Raw genomic sequence first — 23,300 nt, 5'->3', positions numbered from 1 at the left:
TATTTTAATATAATGTAGATGTATACATGCGTATTACATTTAGGGGCACGGATGATGTATGGGGCATAATGGGGCCGAGGAGCGTGAAGACAGAAGATAGATATCCCGTTCCCCCTATATGCACGCCGCCGCCGCTGCAGAAAACAATCTTAGGGGAAACCCTGGCTATAACACCTGACTCAGGAAAGGACAGAGCCCATGTCAGGTTGACAGGAGCTGTTTGGCGTACACTGTTCTCCAGGGAGCTACAGCCTAGGCATTAACCTGGGGAGCTAATGCAAGTGTTCAGATCTCAGACAAGGTTACTCATAATATGAGCATGGTTCACTAAACCGACTCCGTTACACAGTGAAGGGGGAAGAGCGTCACTCTTGCAGGTCATGTACAGTATAATTACACACTGTGGCTAGGCTAGTACTATTAATGTCTCCCTCACCTTTCACTCCCCACACCATCTGACTCTCCCTCGCTCTTCCTTCTCCTCCTGCTGCCATTCCATAGGCCTGTACATGTATCTGTTCTATTTCCGCTCCCTCTCTTCCTCTCTCTTCCTCTGATAATCACATCTACTGGGCCTGTCTGTTCCCTCTCTCTCCCTCTCTCCCTCCCTGATAAATCACATCTACTGGGCCTGTCTGTTCCCTATCTCTCCCTCTCTCCCTCCCTGATAAATCACATCTACTGGGCCTGTCTGTTCCCTCTCTCTCCCTCTCTCCCTCCCTGATAAATCACATCTACTGGGCCTGTCTGTTCCCTCTCTCTCCCTCTCTCCCTCCCTGATAAATCACATCTACTGGGCCTGTCTGTTCCCTCTCTCTCCCTCTCTCCCTCCCTCCCTCCCTGATATTCACATCTACTAGGCCTGTCTGTTCCCTCTCTCTCCCTCTCTCCCTCCCTGATAAATCACATCTACTAGGCCTGTCTGTTCCCTCTCCCTCCCTCCCCCCCTGATAATCACATCTACTAGGCCTGTCTGTTCCCTCTCTCCCTCCCCCCCTGATATTCACATCTACTAGGCCTGTCTGTTCCCTCTCTCTCCCTCTCTCCCTCCCTCCCTCCCCCTGATATTCACATCTACTAGGCCTGTCTGTTCCCTCTCTCTCCCTCTCTCCCTCCCTCCCCCCTGATAATCACATCTACTAGGCCTGTCTGTTCCCTCTCCCTCCCTCCCCCCTGATAATCACATCTACTAGGCCTGTCTGTTCCCTCTCTCTCCCTCTCTACCTCCCCCCCTGATAATCACATCTACTAGGCCTGTCTGTTCCCTCTCCCTCCCTCCCCCTGATAATCACATCTACTAGGCCTGTCTGTTCCCTCTCTCTCCCTCCCTCTCTCCCTCCCTCCCCTGATAATCACATCTACTAGGCCTGTCTGTTCCCTCCCTCTCTCCCTCTCTCCCTCCCTCCCCCTGATATTCACATCTACTAGGCCTGTCTGTTCCTCTCTCTCCCTCTCTCCCTCCCTCCCCCTGATAATCACATCTACTAGGCCTGTCTGTTCCCTCTCCCTCCCTCCCCCTGATAATCACATCTACTAGGCCTGTCTGTTCCCTCTCTCTCCCTCCCTCTCTCCCTCCCTCCCCTGATAATCACATCTACTAGGCCTGTCTGTTCCCTCTCTCTCCCTCTCTCCCTCCCTCCCCCCTGATAATCACATCTACTAGGCCTGTCTGTTCCCTCTCCCTCCCTCCCCCCTGATAATCACATCTACTAGGCCTGTCTGTTCCCTCTCTCTCCCTCCCTCTCTCCCTCCCTCCCTGATAATCACATCTACTAGGCCTGTCTGTTCCCTCTCTCTCCCTCTCTCCCTCCCTCCCTCCCTGATAATCACATCTACTAGGCCTGTCTGTTCCCTCTCCCTCCCTCCCCCCTGATAATCACATCTACTAGGCCTGTCTGTTCTCTCTCCCTCCCTCCCCCCTGATAATCACATCTACTAGGCCTGTCTGTTCCCTCCCTCTCTCCCTCTCTCCCTCCCTCCCCCCTGATATTCACATCTACTAGGCCTGTCTGTTCCCTCTCTCTCCCTCTCTCCCTCCCTCCCCCTGATATTCACATCTACTAGGCCTGTCTGTTCCCTCTCTCTCCCTCTCTCCCTCCCTCCCCCCTGATAATCACATCTACTAGGCCTGTCTGTTCCCTCTCTCCCTCCCCCTGATATTCACATCTACTAGGCCTGTCTGTTCCCTCTCTCTCCCTCCCTCCCTCCCCCTGATATTCACATCTACTAGGCCTGTCTGTTCCCTCTCTCTCCCTCTCTCCCTCCCTCCCTCCCCCTGATATTCACATCTACTAGGCCTGTCTGTTCCCTCTCTCTCCCTCTCTCCCTCCCTCCCCCGATATTCACATCTACTAGGCCTGTCTGTTCCCTCTCTCTCCCTCTCTCCCTCCCTCCCCCTGATAATCACATCTACTAGGCCTGTCTGTTCCCTCTCTCCCTCCCTCCCTGATAATCACATCTACTAGGCCTGTCTGTTCCCTCTCTCTCCCTCCCTCCCTCCCCCTGATATTCACATCTACTAGGCCTGTCTGTTCCCTCTCTCTCCCTCTCTCCCTCCCTCCCTCCCCCTGATATTCACATCTACTAGGCCTGTCTGTTCCCTCTCTCTCCCTCTCTCCCTCCCTCCCCCCTGATATTCACATCTACTAGGCCTGTCTGTTCCCTCTCTCTCCCTCTCTCCCTCCCTCCCCCCTGATAATCACATCTACTAGGCCTGTCTGTTCCCTCTCTCCCTCCCTCCCTGATAATCACATCTACTAGGCCTGTCTGTTCCCTCTCTCTCCCTCTCTTCCTCTTTCTCTGATAATCACATCTACTAGGCCTATCTGTTCCCTCTCTCCCTCCCTGATAATTACATTTAGTAGGCCTGTCTGTTCCCTCCTTCCCTGATCCAGTGTTTGTATTCCATTGCCTTTTCACCTCTCTCCTGTACTTCCTCCTCCCAGGGCATCAGCTAACTATTCACCTTCCTGTCAACTGCTACTTCGGTTTACCCATCTTCCAACCCCCAGGCCTCTGTGCAGTGGAAGCTCATGAGTGCGCACACGCACACACACACTTAAGAGATATCGCTTTTCCCAGTGCGGCTGGGTCATCACATCTCCACAGGCTGCTAGTCAGTCCGCCACGGTAGATCTGCCCTGCTTCGCTCTCCATTTCTCCCTCTCCCCATCCATCTCTCTCTCTCCCCATCTCTAGACTCTCCCTCCTGTATCTACTCCATTCCATTCCTGCTCAGTCTCTCTCCATATCTCCTCGCTCTCCATCCCCCTCTCTTTCCTTTCCAACCCATTTCGTCCTGTAAGACCAACTGAATTGAGAATCTAAAGCAGACAGCTCAGCAGCCTGGCACAGCCCTGTAAGTCCCTCATTATGCCCAGTTTCTTCAGAAGTCCGTGGCACGTACAGGTCATCAGAGTGGTCATACAGTATAGACATGCCCCTTAATTAGCACACCCTTATTACAAACGACTCACGATATCCAATTCCGATGCTATGGGAATTTACTAATTAAAAAAATGTGTGTGTTTTATTTGATATTGATGGCGATTGTTGCGCTGTCGGTCTACATCGGAGATCGTTCATTTCTCTTTTGCTTAATTAAATAGGAGAGGAAGAAGAAACCTCTGAAGTATGAAATCAGACCACTTCATGGCACTTAAATCACTCTAAACCTTATCCATAGAGCTCACTGTGGGTGAATATGACACACAAAATAAAAATCATAGCCTGTCATGTTATTTAGATGCTTTGCTTTAACTGCGAGCATTTCGATAAAAGTGCTTCCCTGTACACTCCGGGGCATGTGAGAGAAAATAACGCTTTGATTATCTTGATGAATGTGCATTTTGTCAAGAGATGAAGTTCACACCCTCGTTGCTTTTATTTCTTCCCCTATCTGGAAACATGGCACTTTGAAACAACTGGTAATCTCTAGGGCTCCGTTCAGACACAAAATGGCTCCTTGTGCCTTTTGTCTGTACGACAACCACATGACAACCGTGCCTCTCTCATAATCAATTAGCTTTGTAGTGGTGGCGGATTGGGAGAGTCCCCGCAGTGCTTGGTGTCGCTTGTTTAACGGCCTGGAGGTGGGATTTGACTATAGTTGAGATGTCCCTGGTAGACAGCACTTTCCTCTTCTCTTTTATTTCTCTCCTCCTCCCTCGTTCTCTCCGGCGCTCTTCCGTTATTGCAGGGGAAGCACATTGTCCCCTGTCTGTTTACACCCGTCCTCTCCATTACTGGCCGCCGCTGCAATAAAAGTCCCCCTCTGTAGCCGCCGACCCTCCTTTCATTATTCCACGTTTATAACAAAATCAAAACGTTGAGCTCAATAAACACGGTGGCTGCGGTGGCCAGGCTCGGGGTAACTGGCGCTGAAGGGTGGATCTGCTGCTGAGGTGGCAGGTCGATGGAGGCAATGGACGGAGGAGCTTCTTTGGCGGCAAATGCAACATCGCAAGAAAGACTGAGTTAAAATGACAGTTTGAGAGAGAGCGAGAGGAAGGAGGGAGAGAACTTTCCCACTGATGCCCATGTTTGTTTCTCCTATAGATATTTTACCGGACGGGGTTCAAAGCTCCCCAAACCAAAATCTATTCTAGAGTCTCTTCAACATTCCTGCCTAAAGCTCAATGGATCATACACTTCTTCCACTGCTAATTCATGATAATAGGGAATAAAGCACATTGCACATGTTAAGTGGCTCATAAGCCACAAATTAGCCTTTAAGCCCCAATGGGTACTTATTCCATGTATTATTACCATTTACTTAGCAAATGCTTAATCATGTATGTAACCAATTAGAGAACGGTAGGTTGAGAATAGTTAACCTTTTAATATGAGGTTTCTATGCTAGAACGACCTCAAAACCGTTTTTACTAGGGGCGGGACAACACCAGTATTGCGATACTCGTTAGTATCACGGCAAGGAAACAAAACGTGAAGCGGATTTCACTTCTTTGGGAAAACAGCCTCAACGTTGCAAACTAACAAGCTATAACACAATATTTTACATACATGCTTTGTTTTTACATTTTTGCCATTGAAAAAAATATTGCGATATCATCACAGCCCTAGTTTCTACATCAAGATTTGTAGATTGGAACTTAAAAGATGCAATCTGCAGAAATCGCTCCACCATTTCCTGGTTGCTAATATTCTAATAGTTTGTCTAATTTCAGTTTGTGACACAAAACAAGAAATGAATAGTGTAGAGAATCATTGTACCATCTAAACCGCTGTGAAATATATTTCCAATAACAAAAAAATGTGTATTTTCAGCTGTTTGAAGCGAAAGTAAAAACCGAAAGTAAAAGACGCAAAAACGAAACGTAAAAACTGGAAGCATAGAAATAGCACACATAGAACAGATCTACAGATTCTTAGACTTGCTTTCAATGCGAATGATATACACTGCTCAAAAAAATAAAGGGAACACTTAAACAACACAATGTAACTCCAAGTCAATCACACTTCTGTGAAATCAAACTGTCCACTTAGGAAGCAACACTGATTGACAATAAATTTCACATGCTGTTGTGCAAATGGAATAGACAACAGATGGAAATTATAGGCAATAAGCAAGACACCCCCAATAAAGGAGTGGTTCTGCAGGTAGGGACCACAGACCACTTCTCAGTTCCTATGCTTCCTGGCTGATGTTTTGGTCACTTTTGAATGCTGGCGGTGCTTTCACTCTAGTGGTAGCATGAGACGGAGTCTACAACCCACACAAGTGGCTCAGGTAGTGCAGCTCATCCAGGATGGCACATCAATGCGAGCTGTGGAAAGAAGGTTTGCTGTGTCTGTCAGCGTAGTGTCCAGAGCAGGGAGGCGCTACCAGGAGACAGGCCAGTACATCAGGAGACGTGGAGGAGGCCGTAGGAGGGCAACAACCCAGCAGCAGGACCGCTACCTCCACCTTTGTGCAAGGAGGAGCAGGAGAAGCACTGCCAGAGCCCTGCAAAATGACCTCAAGCAGGCCACAAATGTGCATGTGTCTGCTCAAACGGTCAGAAACAGACTCCATGAGGGTGGTATGAGGGTCCGACGTCCACAGGTGGGGGTTGTGCTTACAGCCCAACACCGTGCAGGACGTTTGGCATTTGCCAGAGAACACCAAGATTGGCAAATTCTCCACTGGCGCCCTGTGCTCTTCACAGATGAAAGCAGGTTCACACTGAGCACGTGACAGACGTGACAGAGTCTGGAGACGCCGTGGAGAACGTTCTGCTGCCTGCAACATCCTCCAGCATGACTGGTTTGGTGGTGGGTCAGTCATGGTGTGGGGTGGCATTTCTTTGGGGGGCCGCACAGCCCTCCATGTGCTCGCCAGAGGTAGCCTGACTGCCATTAGGTACCGAGATGAGATCCTCAGACCCCTTGTGAGACCATATGCTGGTGCGGTTGGCCCTGGGTTCCTCCTAATGCAAGACAATGCTAGACCTCATGTGGCTGGAGTGTGTCAGCAGTTCCTGCAAGAGGAAGGCATTGATGCTATGGACTGGCCCGCCCGTTCCCCAGACCTGAATCCAATTGAGCACATCTGGGACATCATGTCTCGCTCCATCCACCAACGCCACGTTGCACCACAGACTGTCCAGGAGTTGGCGGATGCTTTAGTCCAGGTCTGGGAGGAGATCCCTCAGGAGACCATCCGCCACCTCATCAGGAGCATGCCCAGGCGTTGTAGGGAGGTCATACAGGCACGTGGAGGCCACACACACTACTGAGCCTCATTTTGACTTGTTTTAAGGACATTACATCAAAGTTGGATCAGCCTGTAGGGTGGTTTTCCACTTTAATTTTGAGTGTGACTCCAAATCCAGACCTCCATGGGTTGATAAATTGGATTTCCATTGATTATTTTTGTGTGATTTTGTTGTCAGCACATTCAACTATGTAAAGAAAAAAGTATTTAATAAGATTATTTCTTTCATTCAGATGTGTTGTTTAAGTGTTCCCTTTATTTTTTTGAGCAGTGTATATATAGACACACACACACACACACACACACACACACACACACACACACACAAAACATTTCTATGTCAATTTGGTCGGTTCGACCAAAAAGTTACATATTGCAGCTTTAAAAGACACAAAGTCACAATACGTTTCTACAAGCGTTTAGCATCACCTCTCACAGCGCACACTATTCTGCAGTCCTGACAAAATGAACGTTTGACCGGGTGTAGTAAAGCATTGTTTTCGAAGGCTCCACTGCTCCATAATTCCATTGGAGAAAAAAAATATGTGAAGTGATAAAGATGCAGAGAGAGACACGGCCTTGTGTTGGACCCAAACAAGTTCCCCTCCGCCCCAAAAATAAGGAGGGAAGAGAAGTTGCTGTTGGCCGCAGGTTTATCGTGGCCAATTAGAGAATGTGAATTAGTGGCTGTGATTTGGTCATCGCCTCAGAGTATTAAATTCAAAGCAACTCAATTTATGATTTGGAGGCTATAGTCTATTGTTTCACGACCAAGTCCATCTTTACATTTCAAAAGGAGGAAGAGGAGACTAAAGTCATTTAGCTGTTGAATAGAGGCGACTTGACAAATTAGTTAGGTAACGGGTGTGTTGGGGGCAATTAGCGAACGCCAGGCCAGAAGACTAGAAGTGTCATTTAACAGTTGTCTGAGGCGATATAATGCAGTCTCTAACAGACACTAATCAACTGAAGTTGAATATTCAATCGAGTGGAGATACAGACAAAAACATAAGACCCTACCAAAGAATTTAAACACTCACTTGTTTGCAAAGTGGGTTCTTTTAATCACGTTGTTTGGTTAAAAGAATTTCGACTTCGCTTCGGCCCTCCTGAATGCTAATGGGAACTGAAATGTCAACGCGTTTAACCAAAAAAGCTAAAGTAATAAAAAAGTTTTAAAACGATGCAAGTGCCAACCATCTATTATTTTGTGACTCAGGCAAAAATGTCTCCGCTTACTTTTAGAAGATTCATCTAACTGTTACCCGCATTTTCCCATTTATTGGGAGTTGCTCGGTGCACCAAAGTGGCATTTAGCATTTAGCATTCGCCTGAACCTTTTATGCAAACTCAAATGTATCATGTTTGATTTGCATATGCCTTTGTGTGGCGCATAAAACTGCCTGTCACTCTAAGGACATGGCAGGCTGGCATACAGGCACCTCTGGGAGGCAGGTGATTATTAATGCAATCAGTCCAGGGAGGGGGACTCGCCTTGCCTTCCTCCCTTACACACCCGTCTCTCTCCCTGGCTCTGTGCCAGAGACACGTCTTTGGGATGTCGGCACTATGGGGCTGACAGCTCTGGCTCCAAGGACAGTCGGCCGGCCGGTCGGTAACAAGGCTTGGTCTTAAGATGACCACCGTTGCTGTAGCGTAGGCTAGCCAAACTACAGCGGGAGTTCTCCCTAACCTCGGCCTTCTCAAGTGCCTCCAATAAGGGCAGCCTTGAGAACATCTCTGGCACCGGCGCAGGCGGGGAGGGAGACAGAGCATTAGAGATTAATAAAGGATCATTGGAAATATCTGTGACAGTCAGGACGAAGGAGACACAGGGCACTGGGTTCACCCCCGTCCCCCCCCCCCCCCCGTCGCCGTCCCCCTTCTCTGCCTTGGGCTGTGAAACGGAGAGATGTTCCCCCTAATGAAGGAACGGAGGAAGGAAGGAGAGTTTGTATACACTTTAATGTGTCTCTCGCCCCATTGGAGGCTCGCAGAGACTTGTCCCGGCGTGTCTGGTGCCGGGCTGATAAGACGTCAACGTCTTATCCTGCTCGACAGACCGTCTTCGTCAGGGGGGGGGGACACCCGCGTCTTTTTCTCCCGTCGGGACCGGGATCATCTTTTCCCCGGCGGGAGGGATGACGTCCTGTCGTTGACAACGCGCAGATAAAAAGCGAAGATGTCGCGTGGCGGTCGGAGTCGTTGGGGGGGCTTCGGCGTGAATGGAGGGGTGAGAGGAGGGAGGGACAGAGGGAAAGGGCAGATCAGTGGAGGGGTGGACAGGTGATGGAGGGATATAGATGGAGGTATGGCAGGGGGCTTTAAGCTCTTCATAATCTTCGGCAGAAGCAACACGTGATAAACATGGAATCAAAAGCGGCCGGGTAGCCTAGTGGTTAGAGCGTTGGACTAGTAACCGAAAGGTTGCAAGTTCGAATCCCCGAGCTGACAAGGTACAAATCTGTCGTTCTGCCCCTGAACAAGACAGTTAACCCACTCTTCCTAGGCCGTCACTGAAAATAAGAATTTGTTCTTAACTGACTTGCCTAGTTAAATAAAAATAAAAAAGGGTGTATACTACTAGATTCATACAAGTAATGCATTGACATCCCTAGTTCAATCACGTAGGCCCTCAGTTTAAATAACAAGGGCTGGTTCCCTCACCAGCTCTAGAAAGCATGTTCAATGAAAAAGATGTTTAGTCCAGGAACAGGCTTAATGGTTCCAGCAAACAGGCCCTGACATACAGTGGATATAAAAAGTCTACACACCCCTGTTAAAATGCCAGGTTTTTGTGATGTAAAAGAATGAGACAAAGATAAATCATGTCAGAACTTTTTCTACTGTTAATGTGACCTATAATGTGAACAATTCAATTGAAAAACAAACTGATACCTTCGAGGGGGAAAAATGAAAAATAAAAACCTTACAATAACCTGGTTGCATAAGTGTGCACACCCTCTTATAACTGGGGATGTGGCTGTGTTCAGAATTAACCAATCACATTCAAACTCATGTTAAATAGAAGTCATTACACACCTGCCATCATTTAAAGTGACTCTGATTAATCACAAATAAAGTTCAGCTGTTCTAGTAGGATTTTCCTGACATTTTCTTCATTGCATCTCAGAGCAAAAGCCGTGGTCCGCAGAGAGCTTCCAAAGCATCAGAGGGATCTCATTGTTGAAAGATATCAGTCAGGAGAAGGGTACAAAATAATTTCCAAAGCATTACATATACCATGGAACACAGTGAAGACAGTCATCATCAAGTGGAGAAAATATGGCACCAAAGAGACATTACCAAGAACTGGACGTCCCTCCAAAATGTATGAAAAGACGAGAAAACTGGTCAGGGAGGCTTCAGAGAGGCCTACAGCAACATTAAAGGAACTGCAGGAATTTCTGGCAAGTACTGGCTGTGTGCTACATGTGACAACAATCTCTCGTATTCTTCATATGAATGGGCTATGGGGTAGGGTGGCAAGACGGAAGCCTTTTCTTACAATGAAAAACATCCAAGCCTGGCTGAAGTTTGCAAAAACAAACATCAAGTCCCCCAAAAGCACGTGGGAAAATGTGTTATGGTCTGATGAAACTAAGGTTGAACTTTTTGGCCTAATTCCAAAAGGTATGTTTGGCGCAAAAACAACACTGCACATCACCCAAAGAACACCATACCCACAGTGAAGCATGGTGGTGGCAGCATCATGCTTTGGGGCTGTTTTTTTTCAGCTGGAACCGGGGCCTTAGTCAGGGTGGAGGGAATTATGAACAGTTCCAAATACCAGGCAATTTTGGCACAAAACCTTCAGGCGTCCGTTAGAAAGCTGAAGAGGAAGTTCACCTTTCAGCATGACAACGACCCAAAGCACACATCCACATCCACGAAAGCATGGCTTCACCAGAAGAAGATTAACGTTTTGGAATGGCCCAGCCAGAGCCCAGACCTGAATCCAATTGAACATCTCTGGGGTGATCTGAAGAGGGCTGTGCACAGGAGATGTCCTCGCCATCTGACAGATTTGGAGCGCTTTTGCAAAGAAGAGTGGGCAAATATTGCCACGCTAATAGACTCCTACCCAAAAAGACTGAGTGCTGTAATAAAATCAAAAGGTGCTTCAAAGTACAAAGTATTAGTTTAAGGGTGTGCACACTTATGCAACCAGGTTATTGTGAGTTTTTATTTTTTATTTTTTCCCCCTCAAAGATTTCAGTTTGTTTTTCAATTGAATTGTTCACATTATAGGTCACATTAAAGGTGGAAAAAGTTCTGACATGATTTATCTTAGTCTCATTATTTTACATCACAAAAACCTGGCATTTTAACAGGGGTGTGTAGACTTTTTAAATCCACTGTAGATTCTGCTGAATGATATTAATGGTAATATAGGGAAGTGGCCAAATCATTGTTGCGTCATCAAAAGGTTGCCACATATGCCAGGGTGCCTACTCAAACCTCCAAACCAACCTGAAATCAAAAATACACTTTAATCACTTCACGGCTCCTTCCACTCATCTCCGGGACTTGGAGGACTGGTTTTCTCTGATTAACGGACCAGAGAATGCATTTTCGCAAGAAAGTCAAGTCACACACCATCGAGAGAGAGAGGGGCCCGGCCCCTCCCTTCGATTCAGAGTTACTGCCAGGGAAATGAGTTGGAAAATGTCAAAAAAAGGGGGGGAAAGGAAATGTCTGGGGTTCAAAGCATCCATCACCAGAATGACTGGCTGACAATGTACTGTTATCAATTATTCATAACCCTGGTAGGTAATGAAAGAAATCACAACAACCTCCCCCCCCCCGACAACCAATTACAGATGGTTCGCCTTAAGAGGACCAAAATAACGGCACTGCTGTGGCTTAGTTATGGAGGGAGTGTGTCTGTGTGCTCTTCCTCCTCCCAACCCTGTTCAGAATCATTCTCCTCTTAACACTGGTGCCGCTGCAATGGGACACGGTCTGTAATGTTGATATATCACGTAACTTCCCCCTATAGCCCGGGGCACCAGGCCTTGCTGACATGGACAATCCTTTTCTCAATGCTTCCAGGGCACAATGCAAATCATCCCTCATCTCTGGCTAGGGCCTAAACATGGCTGCCGAGACACCTTAGCATTAGCCATGCTAATAATAACAGCACCACTGGGATGCTGGTGTTTCAGAGTCCAGTCAGAGCATAGAGGTTTCCATTAGGCCATCATTCCTCATTTATTACGCTGAGCGAGAGAGCCAGAGAGAACGAGACAGGCAGAGACCGAGGAGAGAGAGAGAGCGAGAGAAAGAGAGCGCGAGAGAGAAAGAGTGAGAGAGAGCGAGAGAGAGCGAGTAGGAGAGCGAGAGAGAGAAACAGAGCGAGAACGCAAGAGAGAGCGCGAGAGAGAAAGAGAGCGCAAGATAAAGAGAAGAGAGGGCGAGTAGAAAAGAAAGAGGATTAATAACCTTACCAAAGCTAACGCTGCATTCACAGAATTACAACAGCGCAAAACCAACTCGATGGGGTCACCGCGGACGTGCTCACCCATCAACTCCACACGCCAGCCCCCGTGTGGCGCCCCCGCACAACGTCATCGTTTTTGAGCGGGCATACGAGGGTGCAGAGCCCGGAGATTAATACGCAGAGAGTCGTGGTGCACTTAACTCCAATCGTGCTGAGTTCTTCGTCTCATTATGAGAATGTATACAGATGTAGGATCTTCATTTGAGCCCGTTTGCTACAGCAGGGAAAATATCCTTCAGCAACAGGAAATGTGATTTATTATGTGGATTATAATACATGGAATAGGTTGTAGGGGTTGATACATTTTAAGTTAAGGCAAATCATGTGTGAAATGTTAAAGTGGAAATGAGAAACTTTAGAAGCCCCTTTAAACCATGACTACACTACAAGTTTGCAAATCCTGCTATGCAGGAAAATTCTCATCGACAAAAGTACGATCAACTTAAGATCCTACTTCTGTATATGTGGGGCTACACTCTGTATGCTACCTCAGCCCAATGAGATGAACATACTGAGAGGGAGGGAGAGAGAAAGTGAGAGAGAAAGAGATGAGAGCAAGCGAGATGAGGGCGAGAGTGAGAGAGCGAGCTAGCGAGATGAGAGAAAACAGAGGAGAGAGAGAGAGATGGGAGAACGTGGGAGACCAGACCAGCGTGAAACCCAATCTCTGTCCATGCGCGTCCAACCACATGCATCACACAGCGCTGGCGGTTTCTGCTTTTAGCATTTAACTAACTCCATCAAACACCCAGTAGGCGCACCACTCAAAGGAACCATGGACTCAGCATGGACAAGGCTTCAACCAATACGGCTCTTAGAGGAGAGAAGGGTCTCCCTCACTCCCTCGCGGTGTCCCAAATGGCTCCCTTATTCCCTGCATAGTGCCCTACTTTTGACCACAGCCCTATAGGTAACAGGGTGCCACTTGGGACACACGCCCCTCCCTCCCTGACTGTTCAGTGGGTAATGACTATCTGCTAATAGGAGAAAACACAGTCAGTGCGTAGGTGTGTTGGACTCAAGTTGACACATTGTTCTAGCTCTTCCACAGCAATAATCTCAACCTCCTTCAGACTCTTTCGAGTGTCAGACCAAGGCTGAGTCCCTGGGGAGAAGGACTGCAGTCGAACGTATAGTGGGACAGCATGGCTCTCCAATCACAATCATGTTTTGACGCTTTCCCTTCATACCTGGAGCGATGAGGAGATAGGCCTATATTCCCCTATGCATTACATAATGCATAGGTCTAAGTCTACATACAGGATGTATAGGGAGAACATGTTTGTTCTCAAGCCCTTGATAAGGCTATGTGGATCAGTATTGCTCCGGGGCTGGGGCTAAGGTTGAAAAGCTACCGGTAATTTACCAAAGTTACCGGAATCCTCAGTAGTGTTGGTACTTAGCAGGTAATTTATGGTAACTTTGGTAATTTACACTTGAATAATTCTTTTTTTTGTCCATGAGTTTCTAGTGGATAGACCATATGGTTGAAGATAAAATAGCTTAGGCTAATTAATGAAAAAAGCAATTAATCAACAATGGCATTATTTAAAATTAACTCTGCATCTCTTCCAAGCATTGACTTTTTTCACAACTGCCACCAGTTTGGCGTCAAAACAAAGACATACTGAAACCCTCCTATTAAACACCAACGGTATTCACTAAGTTGACGGTATATATTTAGAATCATGTTTTACAGCTTTGTCATTCTATTTCTTTATTTTTGAATCATCTTATTTGATTATGTTATATATTTTACATGAATCAGGCCACTCAGAGGGCCAGAGATAATCTGAAGTACCAAAAAAGGCCAATAGATGTCATCTGTTAAAATTCCCCCCAAAATTGAAAATCACCAATATTCTGGCAGTTTACTGATCAACATCAAAAGTTTCCCATAACATACCCTCCCTTTACAACCTTAGCTGGGAGGAAAAGGTGGAGCCTGGCGCAGCCCTATTGGATTGAAAAGCACCGCTATTGGGCCTATAAAGTTACTCTGGGAAAACAAAAACAAGTGATGGCACAAAAACAGTGATGCTGTGCTTTATCCCAATCCCCAGCTGGTCCCGGGGAGCCAGAACTGCTTACAGTGTCCTTTCAGTCTCCATTTCCATTAGGCAGACATAAAATGAGGGGGAAAAGTATCATATTTAGTTTCTGTGATGAACGGTGTACCATCAAACTGACATAAATATACCTCACTGTGACTATTTCCCTTCCTTTGCTCCATTCCAATACTCTCCGCACCCCATTCACCCCCCTCCCCCCTTCTTTCCAAAACACTCCAGGGAGAAGTGAAACCTGGGCTTTCAACAAATATATTAAAGACTTTTGAGACAGTGCCTCAGAAATACTGCGGCCGTCAGCGCTCTGGGGTCTCGCACCAACACTCGCAGGGGCGATTTGGAGAGCGGGCCGTGATGCCGCCGGGGCGAGCTAGCAGAATGCAAAGTTGCTGCTTCGCCGCTTTAACCCATTTGGGCTCAATAAGATCTTCTGCCCCCACAGTTTCCGCCTAGGGAGGTCACAGAAAGATCATATTTTCTCACAGCCAGACATGGCAATATTTCTCTCCACTAGTCCCCAACGTGCAGCTAGCGAACTAGCAGGGCCGCCTGCCCGCCTGCCTGCCACCCTGCATTAACACAGCACAGAGAAATGAAGGGAGACTAGCTAGGAAAGAAGGAAGGGGAGGCATGTACAGCTGTTGTAGAAACAAGAGGGTAGTAGTGGTATTTTGATACATTTACATGTGTATCAATGGGAAGCACATATTGAGAGACACGGACTCTGCCACTATGGCTTGTAGATTGAAAATATTTTAGCATAGGCCTATGTTATCACAAATTGCCTGGTGCCAGATCCATTTGTGCCCTTGCCAATCCATTACTGTCATTGTCAAACCAAGCATGACAATGAGTGACAAGGAGTTGGCGTAATAGCACAAACAGACAGAATGGAATTCAGGCTAGCAAACATACAGTTGTGAGTTCAAATGAATTAAAGTCAGGCACATGTAGCTTGAATTCTAATTAACGTTCATTATTAATAGGTAGTGCTAAGCGATTAACCAACATTGTTTTTTTTCTGTTATTAAACAACTAATTGACCTACATCGGTTCAATTACTTGAATTCCATTTAGGAATTTTGGGGGGAGAGTCCAACCCGCTGTTTCTCTAGTGATAAATGAAATCATTCACGAGAGAAATCAAGTCAAGAACTGTGGGACGCTAGGCTGAAAGGAGTTGTAGTTTCATTACACAAATATTCAACCTAGTTCAGTGCAGAAACGTGGTAAATAACTACAATGCCCATAATCCATTGCGCCTTTTTTTCACGGCTCGGACAGAGACGGACCAGAGAGGATCAGGCGAAGTGAGAGGTTTCACTCTCGCCAAAATTTGTGCAAAATAAGCCTAATGCATTTCTATTAGAGGTTGACCGATTATGATTTTTCACCGCCGATGCCGATTCCGATTATTGGAGGGCCAAAAAGGCCGATACCGATTAATCACCCGATTTGTTTTATTTATTTGTAATAATGACAATTACAACAATACTGAATGAACACTTATTTTAACTTAATATAATACATAAATAAAATCAATTTAGCCTCAAATAAATAATGAAACATGTTCAATTTGGTTTAAATAATGCAAAAACAAAGTGTTGGAGAAGAAAGTAAAAGTGCAATATGTGCCATGTAAGAAAGTTAACGTTTAAGTTCCTTGCTCAGAACATGAGAACATATGAAAGCTGGTGGTTCCTTTTAACATGAGTCTTCAATATTCCCAGGTAAGAAGTTTTAGGTTGTAGTTATTATAGGAATTATAGGACTATTTCTCTCTATACGATTTGTATTTCATATACCTTTGACTATTGGATGTTCTTATAGGCACTTTAGTATTGCCAGTGTAACAGTATAGCTTCCGTCCCTCTCCTCGCTCCTACCTGGGCTCAAACCAGGAACACATCGACAACAGCCACCCTCAAAGCAGCGTTACCCATGCAGAGCAAGGGGAACAACCACTCCAAGTCTCAGAGCAAGTAACGTTTGAAACGCTATTAGCGCGCACCATGCTAACTAGCTAGCCATTTCACATGGGTTACACCAGCCTAATCTCGGGAGTTGATAGGCTTGAAGTCATAAACAGCGCAATGCTTGAAGCATTGCAAAGAGCTGCTGGCAAAACGCACGAAAGTGCTGTTTGAATGAATGCTTACGAGCTTGCTGGTGCCTACCATCGCTCAGTCAGACTGCTCTATCAAATCATAGACTTAATTATAACATAATAACACACAGAAATACGAGCCTTAGGCCATTAATATGATCGAATCCGGAAACTATCATCTCGAAAACAAAACATTTTTCCTTTCAGTGAAATACGGAACTGTTCCGTATTTTATCTAACGGGTGGCATCCATAAGTCTAAATATTGCTGTTACATTGCACAACCTTCAATGTTATGTCATAATTACGTAAAATTCTGGCAAATTAGTTCGCGTGCAATGAATGGAAGAGAAGTGACACAATTTCACCTGGTTAATATTGCCTGCTAACCTGGATTTCTTTTTGCTAAATATGCAGGTTTAAAAATATATACCTCTGTGTATTGATTTTAAGAAAGGCATTGATGTTTATGGTTAGATACATTCGTGCAACGATTGTGCTTTTTTCGCAAATGCGCTTTTGTTAAATCATCCCCCGTTTGGCGAAGTCGGCTGTCTTTGTTAGGAAGAAATAGTCTTCACACAGTTCGCAACGAGTCAGGCGGCCCAAACTGCTGCATATACCCTGACTCTGTTGCAAGAGAAGTGACACATTTTCCCTAGTTAAAATAAATTCATGTTAGCAGGCAATATTAACTAAATATGCAGGTTTAAAAATATATACTTGTGTATTGATTTTAAGAAAGGCATTGCTGTTTATGGTTAGGTACACGTTGGAGCAACGTGTACCTAAGTGATTATATGCAACGCAGGACAGGCTAGATAAACTAGTAATATCATCAACCATGTGTAGTTAACTAGTGATTATGATTGATTGATTGTTTTTTATAAGATAAGTTTAATGCTAGCTAGCAACTTACCTTGGCTTCTTACTGCATTCGCATAACAGGCAGGCTCCTCGTGGAGTGCAATGTAAAGCAGGTGGTTAGAGCGTTGGACTAGTTAACCGTAAGGTTGCAAGATTGAATCCCCGAGCTGCCAAGGTAGAAATCTGTCGTTCTGCCCCTGAACAAGGCAGTTAACCCACCGTTCCTACGCCGTCATTGAAAATAAGAATGTGTTCTTAACTGACTTGCCTAGTTAAATAAAGGTGTAAAAAAATCAATAATAATAAAAAAAATAAAATAAAAATAAATAAAATCGGCCAAATCGGTGTCCAAAAATACCGATTTCCGATTGTTATGAAAACTTGAAATCGGCCCTAATTAATCGGCTATTTCGATTAATCGGTCGACCTCTAGTTTCTATGGGCTTATTTTGGACCTAAGCTTGTCGCCTGCTTTCCCACCTTTGGTACAAAGACATCCATTGCTAGGGCGGAGTCGTGAGCATCTCGTCATTATATACAGTTCTCCGGAAAGACACACTTTTACGCCTGCTACGTTAGGTTAGATGTACACAGACCGCATGAGATAGTAGTGTACACGATGACCAGAGGGACAGAGACAGTCCGGGAAAGTATTGCCTCATCTACTTTGAAGAACTAGTAAAATGATCGTCAGACAGCTCTGCAGCATACTTAAGCAGGCGAGCCTAGCTAAATAGGGTGACTAAAGACAGTACAGTATGGGGAGTAGATAACATTAGATGGTCTGGCTGACTGACTGTTACTGCCTGAGCAGAGATGATGACTTTAAGGAATGAAAAATAGTCAAATAAAACAAAGTCATATAAACAACTGAAATATTTAATTATTTCATAGTAATTTCCTATTGATGTCTAATGTGGACCTGACAGAGACAATGGAATATATTCAATGTTTTAGCAATTGAATGTTCAACATTTTTGGCTTTGGGAATTCTATTAAAAAAGCTCTAAAATCATTGTAATGTCATTATTTACTAATGCATTTAATGTTAAAAAAATGTATTGAAACCGAAAACCGTGAATATTTCTTAATAATGGGGGGGTTGGATTTAGCAGCCTAATTAGGAACTACTTTTTCTGATACACACAAAGCAACATTGGTCTTTGTTACATTTAATTGGGGTATTCTAGTTTCTGGATATTTGTGAATGAAAGCCTGCAGGTTACACAGACAATAATGAAATATGCCTACTGTGTCAATAGTATTCTAAATAAGGTTAACTGCATAAGTAATGGTTTGAAAATGCCTCATTCACATCAACCTAGGGTGTAGTCATTAATATTGGACCAATTCAGCGGTGCGTGCTCAGTCCCCTCCTGTACTCCCTGTTCACTCATGACTGCACGGCCAGGCACAACTCCAACACCATCATTAAGTTTGCCAATGACACAACAGTGGTAGGCCTGATCACCAACAACGATGAGACAGATTATCGGGAGACCTGGCCGTGTGGTGCCAGGACGACAACAATCTCTCCCTCAACGTGATCAAAACTAAGGAGATGATTGTGGACTACAGGAAAAGGAGGACCGAGCACACCCCCATTCTCATCGACGGTGTTGCAGTGGAGCAGGTTGAGAGCTTCAAGTTCCTTGGTGTCCACATCACCAACAAACTATCATGGTCCAAACACACCAAGACAATCGTGAAGAGCGCACGACAAAACCGATTCCCTCTCAGGAACCTGAAATAATTTGGCATGGGACCTCAGGTCCTCAAAAGGTTCTACAGCTGCACCATTGAGAGCATCCTGACTGGTTGCATCACTTCCTGGTATGGCAACTGCTCGGCCTCCGATCGCAAGGCACTACAGAGGGTAGTGCATACGGCCCAGTACATCACTGGTGCCAAGCTTCCTGCCATCCAGGACCTCTATACCAGGTGGTGTCAGAGGAAGACCCTAAAAATGGTCAAAGACTCCAGCCACCCTCGTCGTAGACTGTTCTCTCTGCTACCGCACGGCAAGCGGTACCGGAGCGCCATGTCTAGTTCCAAGAGGCTTCTAAACAGCTTCTACCCCCAAGCCATAAGACTGCTGAACATTAAATCAAATGACTACCCAGACTATTTGCATTGCCCCCCTTTTACGCTGCTGCTACTCTCTGTTATTATCTATGCACAAGTCACTTTAATAACTTTACCCACATGTATATATTACCTCAATTACCCCGACTAACCAGTACCAGTACCCCCTGTATATAGCCTCGCTATTGCCATTTGTTACTTTTATATATATTTTTTTTGTTGGTATTTTTCTTAAAACTGCATTGTTGGTTAAGGGCTTGTAAGTAAGCATTTCACTGTAATGTGAAATGCTGTTGTATTCGGCGCACGTGACAAATACAATTTGATTTGAATTCACCTTGGTCCCTCCGCGTTCCGTTATGTTTGCTTCCGTTAATGAAACGTTTTGAAACAGAATAGGCGTAATGAATACAACCCTGCAGTGTTATGATGACGTAGCCTAGGTATGCCCACTAGAGTTGATCAAAATAGCCTATCAGAATATAATACGTGGCTAACAAAAAAATGTATACATTCTGTTAAAACAGTCAACTGTATCATTTCGTATATATCCATTATTGTGAAAAGAGGGAGAACGCGCTGCGAAGAATGAAAACATTTTGCGTCGTTTGGGACAACGGCCTCGGTCTGTATCTCGGCTCGAGCATCATTCTGGAGACGGCAAAGGTAGCCTATCGCTCTGCTGCACCTTGGTCCAAAATAGGCCGAATATTCATACTGTTATGCGTTTGAAACGTGTTTATATAGAAACGCCGTTACCTCTTTCTTCTTCTGGCCTCCCCCCGAATGCAGGCATAGCAGCAGGATCAGCAACAGAGATGCAACCGGCAGGTTGAAAGGGAATCCCGAGGATACAGACGCCATGTTGGAAGATGCTCCTGCTGTGTTCACGTCTCTCTCGAATGTGATTGGCTACTGAAAGGGCCAATCAGGAAGTTGCTGAGGAAGCGTCTTATGGATGTTGCAGTCCATAAATAGAGCTCACCCGCTTGTAGTCCCTAACCTGAAAATTCATTTGAGGAAAGAATAGGGTTTAGGGACAAATGCCGAAAATAAGGTATGTGTGTTTAACACATCCTTAGGAGATCTTATACGTTTTGTTCTATGAGCTAATATCAGTCAGTTAACATGACCTTTATGAATTATGAAGCCTTTATGTGCTATATGTGTTTTATCTGATTACATAAATGATTCAAATTTCACAAAAAGTGACGTTAGCTGATGGAGATTATCTCATAGAACAAAATGAATAGGATCTAAGCCTGTGCTTACTACAAACCTTATTCCAAAGCAAATGTAATTTGTCACATGCGCCGAATACAACCGGGAAATACTTACTTATAAGCCCTTACAAGATCTTACGGTTGGATGTCGTTGCCATACCAGGCGTTGATGCAACCGGTCAGGATGCTCTCGATGGTGCAGCTGTAGAACGTTTTGAGGATCTGGGGACCAATGCCAAATCTTTTCAGTCTCCTGAGGGGGGACAGGTGTTGTCATGCCCTCTTCACCACTGTCTTGGTGTGTTTGGACCATGATAGTTTGCTGGTGATGTGGACACCAAGGAATTTGAAACTCTCAACCCGCTCCACTACAGCCCCGTCAATGTGAATGGGGTCGTGTTCGGCCCTCCTTTTCCTATAGTCCATGATCAGCTCCTTATTTTCGGCATTTATCCAAAAACCCTCCAAAAACTCAATATTCCCATAAGCTTTGTCCAACGAACCATGGCGGAGTTAGTGCCTACAAAAAGACGACATTACTATTGCTCTCTATAAAGTTCATACATTGATGGAATATATGGAATGTATGTTTCTAGCAAACCCTGGCTGGTTAAATTATCTAGGGCTAACAATAAGAAAATAAATTCAACAGAGATGGGCATACAAGGATGCCGGGTGCAACGATGAAAGTCCACTCTATCTATAACGTAGGCAAATAACAAATTGAATTGATTTAAATTCTAAATCCCTATTAACTGTTCATTTTTAACTTTAGTCTGATTATTTAAATAACCAATAATAATAATAATTGTCTGTGCATAACCTAATGCAGACAAACTAAGGAGGCAATGTCAAGCTATTGTGAATTATTTTCCCCCGTTGTTTTACCATTCCAATAAATTGCAGCAACATTGACTTTACATAGACTTACAGACGTTACTAACATCAAATCACATTTTATTTGTCACTTGCGCCGAATACATCAAGTGTAGACGTTACTGTGAAATGCTTACTTACAAGCCCTTAACCAACAGTGCAGTTCAAGAAGAAGAAAATATTTACCAAGTAGACTAAAATAAAAAGTAATAATAAAAGTAACACAATAAGAATAACAATAATGAAGCTATATACAGGGGCACCGGTACTGAGTCAGTGTGCAAGGGTACAGGTTAGTTGAGGTAATCTGTACATGTAGGTGGGGGCGAAGGGACTATGCATAGGTAACAAACAAACAGCGAGTGTACAAAAGGGAGGGGGGTCAATGTAAATTGTCCGGTGGCGATTTTATGAATTGTTCAGCAGTCTTATGGCTTGGGGGTAGAAGCTGTTGAGGAGCCTTTTGGTCCTAGACTTGGCGCTCTGGTACCGCTTGCCGTGTGGTATCAGAGAAAACAGTCTATAACTTGGTTGACTGGAGTCTCTGACAATTTTATGGGCTTTCCTCTGACACTGCCTATTATATACCTCTCTTTCGTATCGTCTGAGCTCCCCAAAGATTGGAAAGCTGCCGCGGTCGTCCCCCTCTTCAAAGGGGGATGAGACCCAAACTGCTACAGACCTATATCTATCCTACCCTGCCTTTCTAAGGTCTTTGAAAGCCAAGTTAACAAACAGATCACCGAACATTTCGAAATCCAGCGTACCTTCTCCGCTATGCAATCTGGTTTCCGAGCTGGTCATGGGTGCACCTCAGCCACGCTCAAGGTCCTAAACGATATCATAACCGCCATCGATAAGGGACAATACTGTGCAGCTGTATTCATCGACCTGGCCAAGGCTTCGACTCTGTCAATCACCACATTCTTATCGGCAGACTCAACAGCCTTGGTTTCTCAAATGACTGCCTCGCCTTGTTCACCAACTACTTCTCTGACAGAGTTCAATGTGTCAAATCGGAGGGCCTGTTGTCCGGACCTTTGGCAGTCTCTATGGGGGTGCCACAGGGTTCAATCCTCGGGCCGGCTCTTTCTCTGTATACATCAATGATGTCGCTCTTGCTGCTGGTGACTCTCTGATCCTCCTCTACACAGACGACACCATTCTGTATACTCCGGGCCCTTCTTTGGACACTGTGTTAACTAACCTCCAGACGAGCTTCAATCCCATACAACTCTCCTTCCGTGGCCTCCAACTGCTCTTAAATGCAAGCATCACTACTCTGGACAGTTCTGACTTAGAATATGTGGACAACTACAAATACCTAGGTGTCTGGTTAGACTGTAAATTCTCATTCCAGACTCACATTAAGCATCTCCAATCCAAAATTAAATCTAGAATCAGCTTCCTATTTCGCAACAAAGCATCCTTCACTCATGCTGCCAAACATACCCTCGTAAAACTGACTATCCTACCGATCCTCGACTTCGGCGATGTCATTTACAAAATAGCATCCAACACTCTACTCAGCAAATTGGATGCAGTCTATCACAGTGCCATCCGTTTTGTCAACAAAGCCCCATATACTACCCACCATTGCGACCTGTATGCTCTTGTTGGCTGGCCCTCACTTCATATTCGTTGCCAAACCCACTGGCTCCAGGTCAACTATAAGTCTTTGCTAGGTAAAGCCCCGCCTTATCTCAGCTCACTGGTCACCATAGCAGCACCCACTTGTAGCACGCGCTCCAGCAGGTATATTTCACTGGTCACTCCCAAAGCCAATTCCTCCTTCGGCCACCTTTCCTTCCAGTTCTCTGCTGCCAATGACTGGAACGAACTGAAAAAATCACTGA

The 23,300-nt window shown here is 45.2% G+C and overlaps 1 protein-coding gene across 1 annotated transcript in view; it reads right to left on the bottom strand.

The window, feature by feature from the left end:
• tusc3 (tumor suppressor candidate 3) overlaps positions 1-20,263 on the bottom strand; it is a 101,365-nt gene extending 81,102 nt beyond the window's left edge. Inside the window, exon 1 of the mRNA XM_045722924.1 lies at positions 20,105-20,263. Coding sequence (XP_045578880.1) covers positions 20,105-20,209 — 105 coding nt within the window. The 5' untranslated portion in view covers positions 20,210-20,263. The remainder of the gene's footprint in view (positions 1-20,104) is intronic.
• Positions 20,264-23,300: the final 3,037 nt, after the last annotated feature.

The sequence above is a fragment of the Salmo salar genome, chromosome ssa08 (assembly GCF_905237065.1).
Source record: "Salmo salar chromosome ssa08, Ssal_v3.1, whole genome shotgun sequence".
In the NCBI taxonomy this organism is placed as follows: domain Eukaryota; kingdom Metazoa; phylum Chordata; class Actinopteri; order Salmoniformes; family Salmonidae; genus Salmo; species Salmo salar.
The sequence above is the reverse complement of the archived record's forward strand: the minus strand, read 5'-3'. Positions and strand labels throughout refer to the sequence as shown.